At 51.0% G+C, this 18,277-nt stretch overlaps 1 protein-coding gene across 1 annotated transcript in view; it reads left to right on the forward strand.

Annotated features, from left to right (window-relative positions):
• DAPK2 (death associated protein kinase 2) overlaps window positions 1-17,929 on the forward strand; it is an 84,471-nt gene extending 66,542 nt beyond the window's left edge. The window contains exons 8-10 of the mRNA XM_058665700.1: window positions 14,851-14,940; window positions 15,042-15,125; window positions 17,679-17,929. Coding sequence (XP_058521683.1) covers window positions 14,851-14,940; window positions 15,042-15,125; window positions 17,679-17,759 — 255 coding nt within the window. The 3' untranslated portion in view covers window positions 17,760-17,929. The remainder of the gene's footprint in view (window positions 1-14,850; window positions 14,941-15,041; window positions 15,126-17,678) is intronic.
• The last annotated feature ends 348 nt before the right edge of the window (window positions 17,930-18,277 follow it).

Raw genomic sequence — 18,277 nt, forward strand, 5'->3', positions numbered from 1 at the left:
GCAGCTGAATGCAGAAACACTGACCTTGGGACACAGGCAATAGTTAGTCGGGGGGTCCCCAGGGGCAGAGCCTATCCAGCTGGGTTTGCACAGCTCTCAGATAACTTGGGCAATGAAATCCTCAGAAAATGTGGTTGGAGTTCCTTTTCTTGGGGGACCTCTTATCAGAATCTGTCATTGTCACTTCTCAAGGTGGAAGTCAGAACTCCACAGTGGTAGAGAAGCCAGTGACGGTTTGAACACAACACTTTGTCCAGGACTCCTTCTTTCTGACTTTTGGGGTTCTGAGTGACAGCTGCCATTTAGGGCAGCAGTAGGCTTTGGGACTTGGACTCTGAGACAGAAGTCCAGTAGGACAGAGGCAGCCAGGCTGGGCTTATAGGAGGCACCTCTGTCCCCTCTCCAGGAGGGAGGAGCTGACAGGTGCACCATGTGTCATTCGCCTTATGATTGCTGTTACTTCAGAGAGTCTTGTGCTTGGGGAGGGTAGACTCGGCCACTAGGTTCCTGGCCTGTGCTCCTGCTGGCTGCCTTGCTCTACACAGACACACACGCCCCAGGGCAGGCATCCTACTTGGTGTCACTGTGAAGATGATGATCTGAGTGTGCAGATCAGAAGGGGTTAGAGGCTTGTGCATAGTGCGGTCGAGGAAAGTGTTGTGTTCCAGGAGGAGGTCAGGTTCATCGGTTGATTGAAGGACAGGCCTGCAGGTGCAGCTGGGCTCAGAGCGCAGAGTTTGGCGTGCTTGTGCTGCCTCTTGCTCAGTGCTTTGAGTGTGGCTGGGGTGTGAGGAGTCCCCACCCCGTCTCCTCCCTTGGTCAGCTACGACCTTGTGTACTCCAGCCCTCTGGGGAGGGTTCCCATAGAATTCTGGTTGTAGCTGCCTGTCTGCATGAGCACCCCTTTAATGCTCAGAATGTGGACACCCCCTCTAACAGCCATGGAACCCTCTTTCCGGCAGTGAGTATGCACAAAGCAACCCCCACCTGACTTCCTTGAGATCTATGGGGGTGCTCCACTCACTGATTCTCCCCATGGCCTGGCATGTGCAGTGAATGGCAAAGAGCCTGCGTGTGTGCCTTCCGCCTGCGCTGTGGGGGTGTGTGCCACATTAACTGTCTGCTTCTCTATCTGAACACTCGTTAGTTGGGAGGAGAAGCCAGTACCCCTGAACAGCGCAAGACACAGCCCCCCCAGCTGAAGACCAAGCACCTGCGAGAGTACACCCTCAAATGCCATTCAAGCATGCCCCCCAACAACACCTACGTCAACTTTGAGCGTTTTGCCCATGTGGTGGAGGATGTGGCACGGGCAGATCAGGAATGCCATGCCCTGGCAGGGACCCATGCTACCCTCCAGGATGACGTGGAGGCATTGATCTCCATCTACAATGAGAAGGAGGCTTGGTACCGGGAAGAGAACGAGAGAGCCCGGCATGACCTCTCCCAGCTCAGGTACGAGTTGCGCAAGGTGCAGTCCTTGAAGAAGCTCCTGCGAGAAGACCTCCGAGCCACAAGCTGCAGCCTTGGTGGGGTGGCCAGGAAGCTGGACCACGTGCAGGGGCAGTTTGAGGCCCTGAGGCGGGAGCTGTCTGCAGACCTGCAGTGGATGCAGGAAGTGGTGAGCAGCTTCCAGCCCGAGAGTGGATGCACAGACAAACTTGGCTCCATGCTACATGGGGGAGCAGCTGGAACCTTTTCGCAGCTGCTCAGCAAAGCCTGTGGGGACCAGGTACTGGGCGGCGTGCAGCTCTGAGCCCCGGGATCCATTGAGCAATGTTCCCCCCGGCTGATATGCAGAAGTGTGGTGTTCCCTGCCTGCTGACCTCCCTCCCACTGTACCGACCCCAGGATCATGGATGTGCTGGTTCATGGTTTTCTCTGCACAACCCTACAACCACTCTTAGTTTCTCTGGAGTACAGCCACACTGTGAACCCTCTCAGAGACTTGGACATCCTGCAGAGTTGCCTTCTACAGACGGATGATAATTAGTGGTTGATGAGGAGGTTGTTCACTTCTTGCTTCCTGCTTACACAACTCCCAGAGGGCAGATCTTGGTCTGTATCTGAGTTAGCCGGGGAAAGCTAAGCCAGCATGGCAATTTCAAGTGCTTAGCAAAAAAAAACATAATATTCTCTTTTAGTTGCACTGATTTTTAACTTTTCTTTTTCTTTTTTTTTTTAAGATGTATTTATTTTTATTGCAAAGTGACCACAACGGCTGCTGCTGAGCCGATCCGAAGCCAGGAGCCAGGAACTTCCTCCAGGTCTCCCATGCAGGTGCAGGGTCCCAAGGCTTTGGGCCTTGCTAAGCTGCTTACCCAGGCCACAAGCAGGAAGCTGGATGGGAAGTGGAGCCGCCGGGATAAGAACTGGCGCCCATATGGGATCCCGGGGCTTTCAAGGCGAGGACTTTAACCACTATGCCATGCTGCCGGGCCCAAGAAGTAAATATTTTTTAAAAATGAAGGTTATATTTGCATCAAAGTCTCATTTTTTCTTCCCACATACCTCAACTTAGGGGTAGGTATCCTGGGTTACTGTTTCATCGATTCTATTTGTTGTGAAGGATTCTAAGTCATTAGAATCTGAGTCAAGTTCTTTGTCAGTTACATAGAAATAATAATAATAATAATAATACCACTACCCATTCTCTTGCCTCCCAGAATTCTTCAAAGCATCAGGTGAGGTCATAACCCTAAGAACTTAAAAAGTTAAAAGTTGGGCCGGCGTGGTGGCCTAGTGGCTGAAGTCCTCGCCTTGAACATGCAGGGATACCATATGGGCGCCGGTTCTAATCCTGGCAGCTCCACTTCCCATCCAGCTCCCTGCTTGTGGCCTGGGAAAGCAGTCGAGGATGGCCCAAAGCCTTGGGACAATGCACCCCGCGTGGGAGACCTGGAAGAGGTTCCTGGTTCCCGGCTTTGGATTGGCACGCACTGGCCCATTGCGGCTCACTTGGGGAGTGAACCATCGGACGGAAGATCTTCCTCTCTGTCTCTCCTCCTCTCTGTATATCTGACTTTGTAATAAATATAAATCTTTTAAAAAAAAAAGTTACTTCTTGGGGATGACACAATGGCATAGCAGGCTACTCCTCTATCTATGGCACCAGCATGCCACATGGGTGTTGCCTAATGTCCTAGATGCTCCATTTCTGACCCAGGTCCCTCTTAATGGCGTGGGAAAGCAAGAGAGATGGCCCCTGGACTTAGACCCCTGCGCCCACATGGCAGACCCACATGGTTATTGTAGCCATTCAGGGAGTGAACCAGCAAGGTCACTGGTGTCTGTAACTTTGACTTTCAAGTAAAATAGTTAAATATTTTAAAATATACTTAATTATTTGAAAGCAAATCAAACACTACAGAGGTAGAGGGAAAGAGAGGGAGAGACATCTCCCATTTGTTGGGTCACTCCACAGATAGCTGAAATGGCCAGGGTGGAGCTAGCCTGAAGCCAGGAGCCAGGAGCTTCAGCTAGTCTTCTTCTACTACTTTTCCCAGGCATATTAGCATGAAGCTGGATTGGAAGTGGAACAGCAAGGAAACAACCTAATGTCCATTTGGGATACTGACATCACAGGTGGTAGCTTTACTCACTATGCCACAACGCCAGCCCGAGTTAATATGAGTATTCAGAGCCTAGAGGTCCATAAGGAACCTCATGTGTTTGTAGCTCTGTGTGTTCTTCTGCCAGGTGTGGGTGGAGTGCATACACCTGCAGGTGACTGTCTCAGAAGTTAGTTACTGTTCCCATCAAGAGCTCTGCTTATCTGAGTATGAGAGGGAAGAGGCATCTTCCTCTCCTATGCTCTCTCCACTCTTCTCTGCTGAGAGTAAAGATCAAAATATATTTAACAAAGAGGTCTTTTTCCTTTCTTAAAAAAAAAAAGATTTATTTATTATTATTGGAAAGGCAGATTTACAGAGAGAAGGAAACAGAAAGATCTTCCATGTGGTGGTCCACTCCCTAAGTGGCCGTAATGGCCAGAGCTGAGCCAATCCAAAACTAGGAGCCAGGAGCTTCTACCAAGTCTCCCATGTGGGTGCAGAGTCCCAAGGCCTTGGGCCGTCCTCAACTGCTTTCCCAGGCCACAATCAGGGAGCTGGACGGGAAATGGAGTAGCCAGAACATGAACCGGCGCCCATATGGGATCCTGGTGCTTGCAAGATGAAGATTTAGCCATTGAGCCATTGTGCCAGCCCCCAGTGAACTTGACTGCTGGAGACTGAGTGTGGAGGAAGGCCCAGAGAGCTATGCTGGAAGCCCAGGCATGGAAGGACAGATTGTGCGATTGCAAAGTCTCTCCACAACCTCATACCATACCCCTGTCAGATAGGCAGGATAAATGTCATTCCCAATATAGAAAGACGAAAGCAGAGAGAGGCTGGGGTTTGTCCATGATCACATCAGTGGGGGCAGAGGTGGCAATTTGTGGTGACAGCTTTATGCCTCCATTTCCCCTGATGCCCCACGTTTGCCAACCACTCTGGAGACAGGTGGTATACAGGTGCATCTATCCCCTGGCAAGTTCTTCTTGGGCACCCACCCAAGTCTACACTCTCAGCATGAGTCTGGAGAACAGGGTTGAGTAAAACCACTACTGCGTCCTGCCTTTGTGGATTTCTGGATCCAGTGAAGAACTGGAATACACAGTAAGACACATGCAAATGGAGAACTTGCAACTGGGATGTGTGTGAACCAGAAACAGCCTTGGCGGGGGTTTCATCCAGGCTGGGGAGGCATTGCTGGAGTGAGTGGCTCTGTAGCTGAGATCAACCAAGCAGTCCAAGGGCGAGAAACATGTTCACAGTGGAAGTCGCCGGCAAGAGAGGGACATGGAAGGCTGGAAACACAAGGATGGAGAAAGCTGGAGGGGGAGAAGACAACAGTGTGCCATGGAGGTCTGCAGAGAAGGTGTACCTGCAGGCCTTGGGCCATGTGCAAGAGCTCTGCCTTTCTCCCTGGAGTCATGGGCAGCCATTGCTGGATTCTGGGCAAGTCAGCAGTCTGGGTGTACAATGCAACATGCCCAGGGAGCAACAGCAGGGACAGGCAGTGACTTAAGACAGGAGACTTCCATCTCAGGAAACCAGTCTCCTTTTCTATTAGCATGCTGGGTTGTGTCAGGTATCTTGTGAAATACTCCTTGTAACAGAAATACTTTCATCCACTGGACATGCTCCATTAAGAATGAAAACAGTCCGAGATGGAGAATCTGATAAAGGATCTGATAAAGGATCTGATAAAGGATCCCACAGCCACTGCCATCTTAAGCTGTTTCACCCTCAGAGAGGGCAAATGAGAAATCAGGCAGCTGTGCAGAAAGCAAAGAGCTGTGCTCTTAGCCTTGGCATCAGCTGGGGACAAAAAGCCTTGCTGAGTACCGGAGGCTGGCTGCCAGCGCTCCTACAGATGTGCTCCCTGCATCAGTGTGAGCTGTTGTAGAGCCGGGCAGCCTGACAGCCCGGGGCTGGGTGGTCCCAGAGAGCCAGCCCTGGCTACACAGACCCTTCCTGGAGTACCTGCCTTCACTCCAGGCTAGCTGTGAAGAGGCAATACCATTAATAGGAATGCTACCTGATTTTGAACATTTGGAAATAGGCATCATAGAATCAGTGAAAGATGGCAAAGCAGCCCCTTTCCCAAGCTCCACCTGAGAGAACTGGAGCCACCGACCTGTCTGCAGTCCCTCCAAGAACTTACCTGCACCATCTTGGGATGCCATGTGTGTCTGATGTCAGATGCTGCCAATATTAAAAGTCCCTTTGATTCAACACTGCCAGGTTTCCTAAGGAGAGGAAGTCAGTGACAGAGCCATGCAGGCCAAGCTTTTCCACAAAGGGCAAAATAAAGATGCTATGAAAGAGTGCCATGTTGGTGGTGACTTGCATTAGGGAAACTAGAAAGCGGGAGAGGGGAGAAGTTGTGTTGATAGAGTGGGCTGACAGCTACACACCCATCCATGCTGGGTATGCCCCCAAATAACTGTTGGGACAGGGCTTGATGCTCGGACCCTGGGCTGGCTCCGAGGCAGGTCTGCCAAGACTGATTGTCTTCCCAGAGATGACATGATCTCCTCTGCATGTTCCTGGCCAGTTGCTGGCCAATGCCGTCTCCTCTGGGTGTGGGTAAGCAGCCTTACTTCTGGACTGAGGATTTTGAGAGGTAAATTAATGCGAACTGAGAAATTTCCCAAGCTCTTTGGGAGCCTCAGAGCCATCTTGTGAGCCCTCTGCTGCTTCAGCTCCAGGTGCTGAGGCTGTAGCGTGCCTGGGGCAGGGCCTGTGGGTCACAAGGGGAGGATTCCCTTGCTCTGCGCTCCTCCCACCCACCACTGGCTTTCAACAGTGGCATCAAGGCCACGGTGCCTGGGGCGAGGGCGGTGGACCAGAATGCTGATACTGGCAGGGTGGATAGCATGTCTCGGAGCCCCTGTGCCACCATTTGGGATTTTTTTAGTAGCCAGCCAGACTGTGAGTTTCAGGTGGACTTCCAGGCTCTGGTTAGACACACACACAGAAGGCTTGGGGGAGGATCTTGGGGAGGAGTGAGGATGGATCAGTGGGCCCTGGGGGAGGCCTGTGCCCTTTAGGGTGAGATTTCCCAGCTGGGTCAGCCAGGGCTTACAGATGAATGATTCTGCAGATGCAGGAGTCTGGAAGGACAAGGGAGGGGAGGGATGGAGCAGAACAGTAGCGCCGCCTGGTCCACACACACCCTCCCTTGCAGGTCATCCTGCAGGTGATGTCTTCCCGCCTCCATCACAGCCCAAATGCAAGGTGGCTGTGTGCCCAGCCAGCACCCCAGCTGTGCTTCTGCAGATGTCTGGGGGAACTGCAGGCTGCTTCTCCTCTGAGGAATTCTTGACTCCTGGAGAAGATTCTTGGCCCTGGCTGGGTAGGAGATTTCCACAGTGGGCATATTCAAGTCAGAAAGGGGGCTGGTTCTGGGAAACAAACATGCGTGGTGCTGTGGTTCTGGGGCAGGTGACAAAGGAAGATAAGATAGCCACTGAATAAAAGACCCAGTGTTGGGGGATGGGTGTTGGGGACCCCTAGAGAAGAGGAGAAGGCTGTGGTTGAGTGATATAACATCAACTAAATTTTCTAGAAAGCAGGAGAAGGTGACTTCTGACTGACACATGGCCGGAAGGGCATCCAAGAGCAGGGCTGTCTCAGGGAGGTTTCCCCAACACTGGCACAGGCTCTGTCCCCCACCTGTGTCTTTATTAGGGAGCTGCTGAGTGGCACTTGGAAGCCCAGATTGGGGTCAGGAACTTGGAGCTGTTTGTTGACTGGAGGTAGCCTGGAGAAAGGTTACAGGGTTTTAAAGGGGGAAGGTTTTCTGTTTTAATTTTTTTTTAAGATTTATTTTATTATTTAAAAGATAGAGCTAGAGAAAGAAAGGAGGAATGAGAGAAGCAGATAGATATTTCAACTGCTAATTCAGTCTCCAAATGGCCATAATAGCCGGGACTGGACCAAGCTAAAACCAGGAGGTGGGAACTCCATTTGCGTCTTCCATATGGGCATCCCAGGGACTTGGCCCATCTTCTGCTGATTTACCCAGCACATTATCAGGGAGCTGAATTGAATTTGAGGTAGAGCAGCCTAGGCTTAACCCAGCACCACATGGAATGTTGGTGTTGCAGGTGGCAGCTTAATCGACTATATCGCAACGCCAGCCCCTTATGCACAAAGATGTGGAGGAAATTGTGTATACCTATTACCCCCATAGCAACAGGTATCAAGTCATGACCTCTTCCTTTCCTTTGTCTCGCCACCCCTACCCAGGCACTTTTTTTCTGGGGTGCTTAGGATTATGAAAGACAGAGGTCTCATTGCTGGCTCTTTCCCCAAAGCCCACAATAGCCAGGCAGATGTCTGGAGCTAGGAACTCAATCTAGGTCTCCCACATGGGTGGCAGGGACCCAAGGACTTGAGTCATTGTCTGCTGCCTCACAGGGTGAGCATAGATCAGAAACAGAGCTAAGACTTGAACTCTGAAGTGGGCTGTGGCAGCTCAAGCAGCCCTTTAACCTACTGAGCCAAACCAATTACTCCCAGTGTGGGTAATGTCAAGCAAACCCCTGGCTTCTCTAATTCATAAATATTTCAGCATAAATCTCTGAGGACACTTTCTTTTTATTAGATCCATGGAGCCATTAATACACCTAACAAAATCAGCATCAGGGCCTGGCAAAATGGCTCAGTGGCTAAAAAAAAAAAACCTCACCTTATATGCACCGGCATCCCATATGGGCGCCGGTTCTAATCCCAGCGGCTCCACTTCCCATCCAGCTCCCTGCTTGTGGCCTGGGAAAGCAGTTGAGGATGGTGCAAAGCCTGTGTGGGAGACCTAGAAGAAACTCCTGGCACCTGACTTTGGATCAGCTCAGCTCTGGCCATTGCAGCCATGGGAAATGAATCAGTAGACAGGGGGTCTTTCTCTCTGTCTGTCCTTCTCTCTGTAAATCTGCCTTTCCAAGAAAAAAAAAAATCATCATTTATTCCTCCTACTCATCTGCATGCCAGTTACAGAGACACCTCCCCTCCCTCCTGCCAAGCTCTTCTCAGAAGGCTCTCAGATAGTTGCTTTGGGCCAACCAGGATCCAAACACCATCCACACGTGGCCCTGACGTGCCATATCCAGCTCTCAAGCCTTTTGGATTTTTTGTCACAGGACTTGGGGAGGGAAGGAGCTTTGGGGAGATCTGGATCTGAAAATCTGCTCAGTATACCGATGAGTTCAAGAAGAGAGTTAAGAGAGAGAGCATCCATGCTCACACCTAACTCAGAAAAGTAAGAGCAGGTCAGGGAGGGGACGGACATGGGACAGTCCTACCTCCTTCACTGGGTGCACCCTGGGTAGGGTAACATGTAGGTACTCAACCCTTCTGCAGCCCTCCCACCTGCTGAGGGAAAAGCAGAAACTCAGGCTCCTGCAAGTCTCAGGGGCTCTTTGCCTGGAGAAGCAGGTGGCTGAGGCAGCAGGGCCCTGGGCCCAGCAGCCTGGTGCAGGAAGGAGGTGCAGGTCCTCCTGCTTTTCATAGACTCGCAAGCAGGAGGGACAGACAGCACAGAGCAAAGCTGCAGGCTGTTGGCAAGTTCCCAAGGGGGGCTGGCATTCAGAGAAAACCATCTCTTGCAAAGCCAGAATTCTGTTCTGCCTTCCTGGTGCTGCTATTTGCTGTCGCTGCTCAGATCATTTGCATCTGCAGCACCAAACGTGGTGTCAGCCACAGCTTTTGATCTTCTTGCTTCCTTTTCTGACATGTGTCCAAGAGCCCCAAGGCATCCTAAGGACCTGGTCAGAATTGTCCAGACTCCCTACATCCCAGAGGGACCACTGGGAAGGTAGGCACTGTGTGGGTCTGTGGAGCAGAGAGGGCAAGAGAAGGCGGGCACAGGCGCAGCTCCCTCTGCACCTCATGTCCCTGATTTTCCTGCAAGAGTTTGTGCTGCCTCCTCCTCCTCCTCCTCCTTATTATTATTATTATTATTATTATTATTATTATTATTTCCATTGGAAAGGCAGATATACAGAGAGGAGGAAAGACAGAGAGGAAGATTTTCCATCTGATGGTTCTCTCCCCAAGCGGCCGCAATGGCTGGAGCTGAGCCAATCCTGAGCCAGGAGCCAGGAACTTCTTTCTGCGTCTCCCACATGGGTGCAGGGTCCCAAGGCCTTCAGCCATCCTCGACTGCTTTCCCAGGCCACAAGCAGGGAGCTGGATGGGAAGTGGGGCCGCCGGGATTAGAACCGGCGCCCATATGGGATCCCGGGGCTTTCAAGGTGAGGGCTTTAACCACTACACTATTGTGCTGGGCCCCTACTGTCTTTCTGATAAAGAGATTGCACTGTTCCAACTTTCCAGGCTGAGACACAGCACCAGTTTAGGGAGCTCTTAGCAACTGGGGGGTTGTCGCTGAGGCAGCCTCCTCCATGGGAGCCCTGCTGTTGTGTGTCATCTGTAGATATGCCCTAGACATGCGCAATTGTGTATCTCCTACCCATGACCTTGGAATTAGCCCCCCACCTGACATCAACAGGGTCGTTTGCTCAACAGTGGCCCTGCTGGGCCTGGAGCCTTGCTAACAGTATTCCTCTTGCCTATGTGTTGGCTTTCAAGCTGTGGGCTTGAGCCTTTTCTTTTCTTTTTAATATTTACTTTTACTTGAAAGGCAAATTCACATTGAAAAGAGACAGAAAGATCTTTCATCTACTGGTTTACTTCTCAAATGGCTGCAACAGCCAGAGCTGAGCTGATTCAAAGCCAGGAACCTCCTCCAGGTCTTCCACATGGGTATAGGGTCCTAAGAACTCGAGCCATCCTCCACTGCTTTCCCACATGCACTCACAGAGGGCTGGATAGGAAGTGGAGTAGCCAGGACTCAAACTGGTACCCACATGGGATGCTGGTGCCACAGGAAGGATGATTAGCCTATTGTGCTATGGTAATAGCCCCTTGAGCCTTTTCTATCCTGAGTAGTTTTGCCAAGCCATGAGTGGACAAGTCTGCTAATCCTGCCCCATCGAGCTAGTTCTGTGAGGGGCAGGTGCCCCTGCAGGGGTTGGGCTCCAAGGTCATTCACATGCCAGTGAATTGCAGTCATTGCAGTGGAGTCAGAGGTAGAATTGTTTTAAGGGCTAGGGCGGCAGGGTGCTAAGCATCCTGGGGAAGAGATACCAGCAGTTGAGAGGTATGAGGAGGTAGAGGGAATTACCAAAACTCAAAACTGGGCATTTGGCCTAACAGTTACGACGCTGGCTAGGATGCCTGTGTGCTGTGTTAGGGTCCCTGGGATTCACTCCTGACTACAGCTTCCTGCCAGCGCAGACCCCAGGCGGCAGTGGTGATGGCCCACGTGGCTGGGCTCCTGTCACCCTCATGGAAGAGGAGAGCTCGGTTCGCAGCTCCCGGCTACTGTCCAGCTCAGTCCTGACCATTGCAGCCATTTGGAGAGTAAAGCAGTAGACGGGAGATCTCTCTGTCTCTCAGTTTATTAATACATTTCTAAATGTTTGTTTATTTTCATCTACTCAGAAAGGCAGAATGACAGAGAAACAGAGACAGAAACAGAGACAAAAAGATTCTTCACCTGCTGGTTCAATGGCCCAAGTGGCTGCTGCAACCATGGCTGGACCAGGCCAAAGCCAAGAGCCTGGAACTTCATCTGAGTCTCCTACATGAGTAGCAGGGGCTCAGTTATGAGTCAGCCTCTAATGCCTTCCAGGGTTTGTTAGCAGGGAGTTGGACTGCACTCTGATGCAGGTGGCTTAACTCACTAAGCTACAGCATCTATCCCTAAATAAATGCATTTTTAAAATTATAGAAGTTAAATATAAAATAAGCCATTAGGTAAACTTGTGCAATGTGGAAGCTGGGCCTGAGCATAGCGAGATGTGGGGACAGTGGCAGTGCTGTCTTATACGGAGGGGTCAAGGAAGGCACTCTAGGAGGTGATAGCCAAGTAAAGGACAGAACCAGGTGACATGAGGAGTGTAAGTGGGGAGCAGGCGAAGACCTGAGAGATTGAATTACAAAGTGCGAACAGACCAGTGTAGTGGGAATTAAGTGGAGAGTAAGGAATTGGGGAGGGGAGGAAATCGGCCTTGGGGGTGGGGAGACTATAAGGGTCTCCTTGAGCTTGCTAGGTTGGGTGCAGAGTGCAAGCAAGCCATGGAAGGCTGGAGAGGGAGTCGTTGCCCTCTTCTGCCTGCTTTCATGGACCCTTCCAGGTGGTACCTAGACCCACAGCTGGGTTTGCGGGTGCGGTGGGATGGGAGCTGAGAGGGAGAGCTGGGCATGGCCTAATGGTTCTCATCATGCCATCAGTCTGTTTTCTTTTTCTCTGTCTCTTCTGTCTTCCTCCTCTTTCCTCCTGTGTTCAGTTTTTTTTTTAAAGATTTATTAATTTGAAAGGCAGAGCAATAAAGAGAGAGAGAGAGAGCACACTTCCATAAGTTGCTTCTCCTCTACATTGCTTCTTAGAAGTTGTCTTGCAGGAAGTCGCACCTGAGGTTGGGCTATGAAATTCTGGAAGGCCTTGCAGGGCATGACCTACAGGAGCCATAGACAAGACCTCCCTCAGGAGGATGCCAAGTTCAAAGCAGTGTGGCCAGCTGTGTGCACTGGTCGCCTTCTGGTGTCCGGTGCCGTGGTGAAAACGGACAACAATGGCAGGGTGCTCTGGCTGTAGTTAGGAGACCAGGCTGGCACTGGGTAATCAGTGCATTGCCTCACACAGCATTCCCTGTGGGGCTGGAGGAGGTGCCGCCACAAGGAGGCTCAGAGCAGAGGAAAACCTTGCCTGCCCAGAACCACATGTGTCATGCAGGTAGTTCATTTTCTAGAGATAACAGTGTCCTTGGAGAATGGACAGATGCTATGGACTCACCTTTGGAGAAACAAGGCGTCTATGCATACATACACTGCAGTGATTCTTACTGAGGTATAACTTGTCATTTTGAAGTATATGATTCGGTTGCTTTTAGCCATGTCACAATGTTCCGTGCTCGTCATGCCTAACTCCAAAACGCATTCATCACCCCAGATGTGGTCTGTGCCTCTGTGTGCCTGCTTATTCTGGGCATCTTATAGAAATGGATTCATACACCAGGTGGCGTTTTGTGTGTGGTTTCATTCATTTAGCATGATGCTTTAGTGGCTCAAGGCTCACCTGGGTTGCAGCAGGCCCCAGAACTCCATGGGAATCTAAAAGAATGTCCCGGAACGCTGTGCCGTTGCCTGGAGCGACCCCAGTTTGTTCATCTGCTAGAGTACATTTGCGCTGCTTCCTCCTTGGGAGTATTAGGAAGAACACTGCTCTGAAACTTCATATGCAACTGCGCATACTGAATTTGGAAGCCATTTTGGGAACCCCTGATACCCACATCTTGATCTTGGAAAGGCTTGTTCTACATCAAGGGGGAACTTAAGAGGGAGTAGAAAAGGCTGGAAGATAAACAATGATTTGTTACTGTTTATTAAGGGGTACTGGGTTTGTCAATTTGTACACACACACTGATTTACAACTTAACTGTTCTGTCACATGTTGTTATTATCCTCACAACACAGATGGGAAAGCGGAGGCTCAGAGGGGCCTGCCAAGCTCTGTGGGGGCATCAGGATTTAAGCTGAGCCTTGATGTCCAGACTGCAAAAGCAACTGCTCATCCTGTCTCTGATTAACTCTCCTCAAAGCCCTATTCCCTTCCATTAAAAAAAAATGTACTTTGGACCCAATGTGGATGGTTTAATGGCTAAATCCATATTTTTGTGTCCTGGCTGCTCCCCTTTCCATCCAGTTCCCTGTTTGTGGCCTGGAAAAGCAACAGAGGATGGCCCAGGTCCTTGGGACCCCGCACCCACATGGGAGGCCCAGAAGAAAGAGATTGATGGCTCCTGGCTTTGGATCAGCTTAGCTCAGGCCATTGTGGCCACTGGGAAGTGAACCAGTGGATAGAAGATCTTTCTCTTTGTCTCTTCTTCTCTGCATTAATCTGATATGCCTTTCCAAAAATAAATAAATAAATAAATCTTTTTAAAAAATGTACTACTTTGAGAGTACAGAGAGGACAGAGACAGACAGGCTGCGCTAGCAATCGAGCAATTCACTCCCCCAAACACCTGCAGAAGTCAGTGCAGGTTGCCTGTGCGGGTGGCAGGAAACCAGTTACTTGAGCCATCACCTGCTGCCTCTGACAGTCTGCACTGAGTCAGAACCAGACCTAAGAATCAAACCAGAGACACAGATGTCTAAGCCTCTAGGCTAATGTACTTGATAATAGAGCACTGGTACCCTGTCTGCCTGCAAGGTGAGCCCATTGCTAGGCTGCGCAGTGCACGCCCCAGGAGCCAGGAAATGAGGCTCTTGTGAGAGCATGGTTAGCCTCCCCCAGCTCGGTGTGGAGGCTGCAGTTCATGGTCACTGCCATGTAGTTGATGATTAATAGAGGAAAGGAACTTGAATCCTGCCAACAGCGACTATGAAACCCTAAAATATTTTTAAATGTTTAAGAAGGAGGAAATGCTAAATAGCCTGACTTCCTCATCACACACTGTATCTGTGTCAAAGTATCACACTGTATCACAGAAATAAGTACAATGAAAACAATTATAAGGGATTTATGTTATTGCAAGTGAGTTACAGAGAAGCAGACACATACACACCCATAGGGAGAACACCAGAAAATCCTTCATCTGCTGGTAAACTCCCCAGATGGCCACAATAGCCATACTCAGAGTTGGGCCAGGCCAAAGCCAGGAAGCAGGAAGTTCATCTGGGTCTTCCATATGCGTGTCAGGAGCCTAAACACTTGGGCCATCTTCTGTTGTTTTCCCAGGTTGATGAATAGGGAGCTGCGTCCAGGCAGGACTCAAACCAACACACATATGGGATATATGGGATACTGGCATTATAGGTGGCAATTTAACTCAGTGTGCAACAACATGGGCCCCTAAAATATTTTTCAAAACAATATATACCTTGAAAATTTTTTTAACATTGAAGATAAGAATACCTATGGCAACCACCAAATTGGTTGCATGGCCCACAATAAATACATTAAATTGCCCCCCTCCCAAAGTGACCTGTGCTTGGAGCCTCTACCTGCTGCTTTTCCCCTTGGGAGAGGCAGCTGAACCCGCATGTATGTTTGGCTCAGGCTGAGGGGCGCCTCTGAACAGATGCCACCCCTAAGAGCTCTGGCCCTGCCGTTGGCTGGTTCTGCTGCAGCTGCTTGCCCTGCCAGGCCAGAAGGTGCCAGATTTTGTCGGGAGGGGGACAGTTGCTGCCAGAGGAAACCAGTGTCAGCCACCCCTCCCTGCTTGTCTCTCAGCCCGTGGACAACCAGCAGGCCATGGTGCGCAGGGAGTCGGTGGTCAACCTGGAGAACTTCAAGAAGCAGTATGTGCGCAGGCGCTGGAAGGTATGTCGGGGCTTAGGGGTGGGGAGGGATTGTAGCCGGCGGGGTGGGGGGTGTCTCTCCTTGTCACTCACCCACCTGTTCCTCCTCTCTGGCTGCCTCAGCTTTCCTTCAGCATTGTCTCCTTGTGCAACCACCTGACCCGCTCCCTGCTGAAGAAGGTGCACCTGAGGCCAGACGAGGACCTGGTAGGTCCATGAAGGGGGTCCCCATTCCTTGGGCAGAATCCAGTTTGGAGGGGAGCATGGGGCAGATGGGAGTTAACTGTTTCCAGCTTGCTCTTCTGGCCCTGGCTGATTGCCCTGAAACCAGGAGCGGGATCTGCTGAGGCAGGTGTTTGGGGAACCTCGGGTGGTGTCACGAGGGAGTGCCCCACTGGGCAGCAAGGCCTGGGGTCACTTGAGTCTTTTCCACCATCCCCTGCCAGGACCTCTCCCTGGGGCAAGGGGACACGGGAGCATGAGTGCTGGGCAATCCCAAGTGACATTCCAAATATCTGCTTTGGTGTCACAGAAGCTTTATACTGCGTTTTCAGTTTTTCCACTTCTGCTTTGCTGTACTTTGCCATAACCCAATAATACTGATATGGAGACAACTTCAAAACTATTCCTGTCTGATGATTTTGTTTTTTCACTTCAGTGCACCATTCAGTAAATTATACAAGATATGCAACCCTTGATGATCAATAGGCTTTGGGTTGGGTGATTCTGCCCGCTCGTAGGAAAAATGAAAATGTCCTGAGCATGTTTAAGGTCGGCAGGGCTAAGTCTTGCAGATGAATGCATTAAATGTGTTTTTTACTTAACACTAGTCTCAGCTTACAATGGCTTAGTGGGCCCTAAGCCATCAGGAGCCAAGGAACATCTGTGATGAGAGGCTTATCATAGAACATTGCATGAAGATTATGATCTCAGGATTCAGATCTGCCATTTGCTAGCTGTGTGACCTTCTGGAGGTTATTTAACCTCTCTGTGCCAAGCTGTCATCATTTGTGAAGTGAGGTTCTTAATGGTTCCTGAGCATTGTAAGAAAACCTGGTGTGCAGGTGCTCGGTGTTAGCCATTGTCTGTAGTCGACAGTCCTCTGGGCCAGAGTGCCCGTGTGTTAGCATTTCAGCTGGTGGGGGTCCCCTGGACCATCTCTCCGCACTGTTCACTGAGCCTCTGCATAGAGTCAGTCACAACAGGAGTGACTTCTCAGGAAGGGGCAGCGAGGCAGCGTCCTGAGACGGGTGGGCCAGTGCCCTGGGCAGCGTGCAGATGCTTGACCCACATACCTTGGGGTCCTCTGTCCGCAGCCTGAGCTCTTGTTCCTTTTTTTCTCTTGCCCAGACTTGAGGCGTTACAGCTGCCAAGGTCTGAAACCACTGTGTAGCTTTGGCTGAGCTGTGGCCCTTCTCCAGCTGCTTTTGTCATCTGTTAGGAAAAGGATGGGACCTCTCCGTCTGCAAATCTCTCCTAGCGACAAGCGCTCTTGCCCCACTGATTCTTATGATTTGGCTCTGCCTCGTGCTCAGAAGTCACTGGGCAACAGAGCTACAGCCTGACCTGGTCCAGGATGTACTGGACTAAAGTTGGTCTTGACCTTGGATTTCCAGCTGGCTCAGGCTAGGGGCATGGAGGGAGCACTTGGGCAGGTGTCAGGAACAGCAGGCTGAGCCTCTGCTGGGCCTGCCCCATGGACTGTAGTCCTTGGGGAAGGAAGACCAGAGAGAGATGGAAAAGAATGTGCATGTTTTTCCTAACTTATGTCTTTGTGCAAACATTGAAAAATATGACTTTTTCATTCAAGCATTTAACTTCCTCAGCTCAGTGGTTCACAGGAACAGGTGATACACAGTTTTGCTAAGAGGACTTTCCTTTAAAAACAAAAAGAGGAAAAAGAATAATGATAGATCCTGCTATTTAGCAGGCGTTGACATTGGACCTCTAACAGATTGTTTCTGGTTTGGGTAGTTTGTTATTTTCATTATTTTGTTTGATAATAGCTTTTTAGTGACTCCCTTAAGACTTCTTGCATTTGTACTTTTAAAAATAATTTTCATAATTAGGTTGGATAGCTGTGCCCTGAATGAACAGACAGCATGCCCCTCCAAGTGACTGCCTGGGCTCTGATGTTGCCATGGACAAGCTGGCAGGTTCTACTTGATGCTTCTCTCCTTTCATACAAATAGAGCTCAGAAGTGATTTCATTGCAAAAACGGCACATAGGGCTCACTCGAAGGACAGCCTAAGCCTGTCAGAGAAGAAGGGAGAGGTGGCTGTCAGGGTGTGGCACACGTAGGTACTTGCATGCATACATGCACACGGGCATACACGTGTTCTCTCCAAGGGGAGCTCAGGAGACCTGGTAGCCCAAGGACCACCTAGCCAAGCAGTGTGGGTGATGCGGTAGCTGAAGAAGGGCACCAGATGGAATTGCCATATTATAACTTAGGTTGTCCTGGTGCTTGGCATCCCTTCCATGTCCTGCATGCCTCCCTCCCCCGCCCACCCCCTTTCCCCGCAGGAAGGTTCAATCCACTCAACCAATCAATCAATGGGTCTGACCTTCTTTCTCATCCTTCCCCCACCTCCGCCCCAGCCCAGAGCTGTGGAAACTGACAGGTGTCCCACCAGCACCTACCACCTCCTGGGTGTGCAGGCACCTGGCCCCAGGAGAGGCAGGGGGTTGCTCCCTCCCCCGCCTCAGTCCCATTCCTGGCATCTCATGACCCTTCCCTCTCCTTCCACCTCCTCCAGAGGAACTGCGAGAGTGACACTGAGGAGGACGTGGCACGGAGGAAGGCCCTCCACCCCCGGCGGAGAAGCAGCACTTCCTGACTGGCCCCTGCCTGCCAGGCAGGGCCCGCCCAGCGTGGACTCGGGGACCCCTCGCGGTTCCCAGACAGTCTGCATCCCCGAGCTCTCCACAAGAGACGTGGACCTGCAGCACTCGGAGGCATTGGTAGGGGGTGCTGGGAGAGCCAGGAGCAGTGGCTGACTCCTGTGCAGGGGCATCCCCATGGCCACGCCTTGCCGGTAACGCGAGCTTGCCACTGTCTGCCAAGCTGGGGACATCGATATCATCATGGTGGGGTGCAGGTCAGACTCGGGTGGTTTTCCCCATGGGTGAGGGGTTCAGGACCAGTGGGGTCAAAACCAGGAAGACAGACACCCCCTACCCCGCACGGGAGCAGGGTGGGTAGGTGAACCTTGTTGTGTGCAGGGACCAGTGCAGTAGCCCCCAGGAAGCCACATGGACTCAGATGGTCAGAGTGACCAACACATGGGACTTTCTGAAGTGGCTTGTTGCTTGCTTACTGTGCTGTCATGGCTTTCATTTTTATTAAACTGTTGGT

The sequence above is a fragment of the Ochotona princeps genome, chromosome 6 (assembly GCF_030435755.1).
Source record: "Ochotona princeps isolate mOchPri1 chromosome 6, mOchPri1.hap1, whole genome shotgun sequence".
NCBI classification, from domain to species: Eukaryota; Metazoa; Chordata; class Mammalia; order Lagomorpha; family Ochotonidae; genus Ochotona; species Ochotona princeps.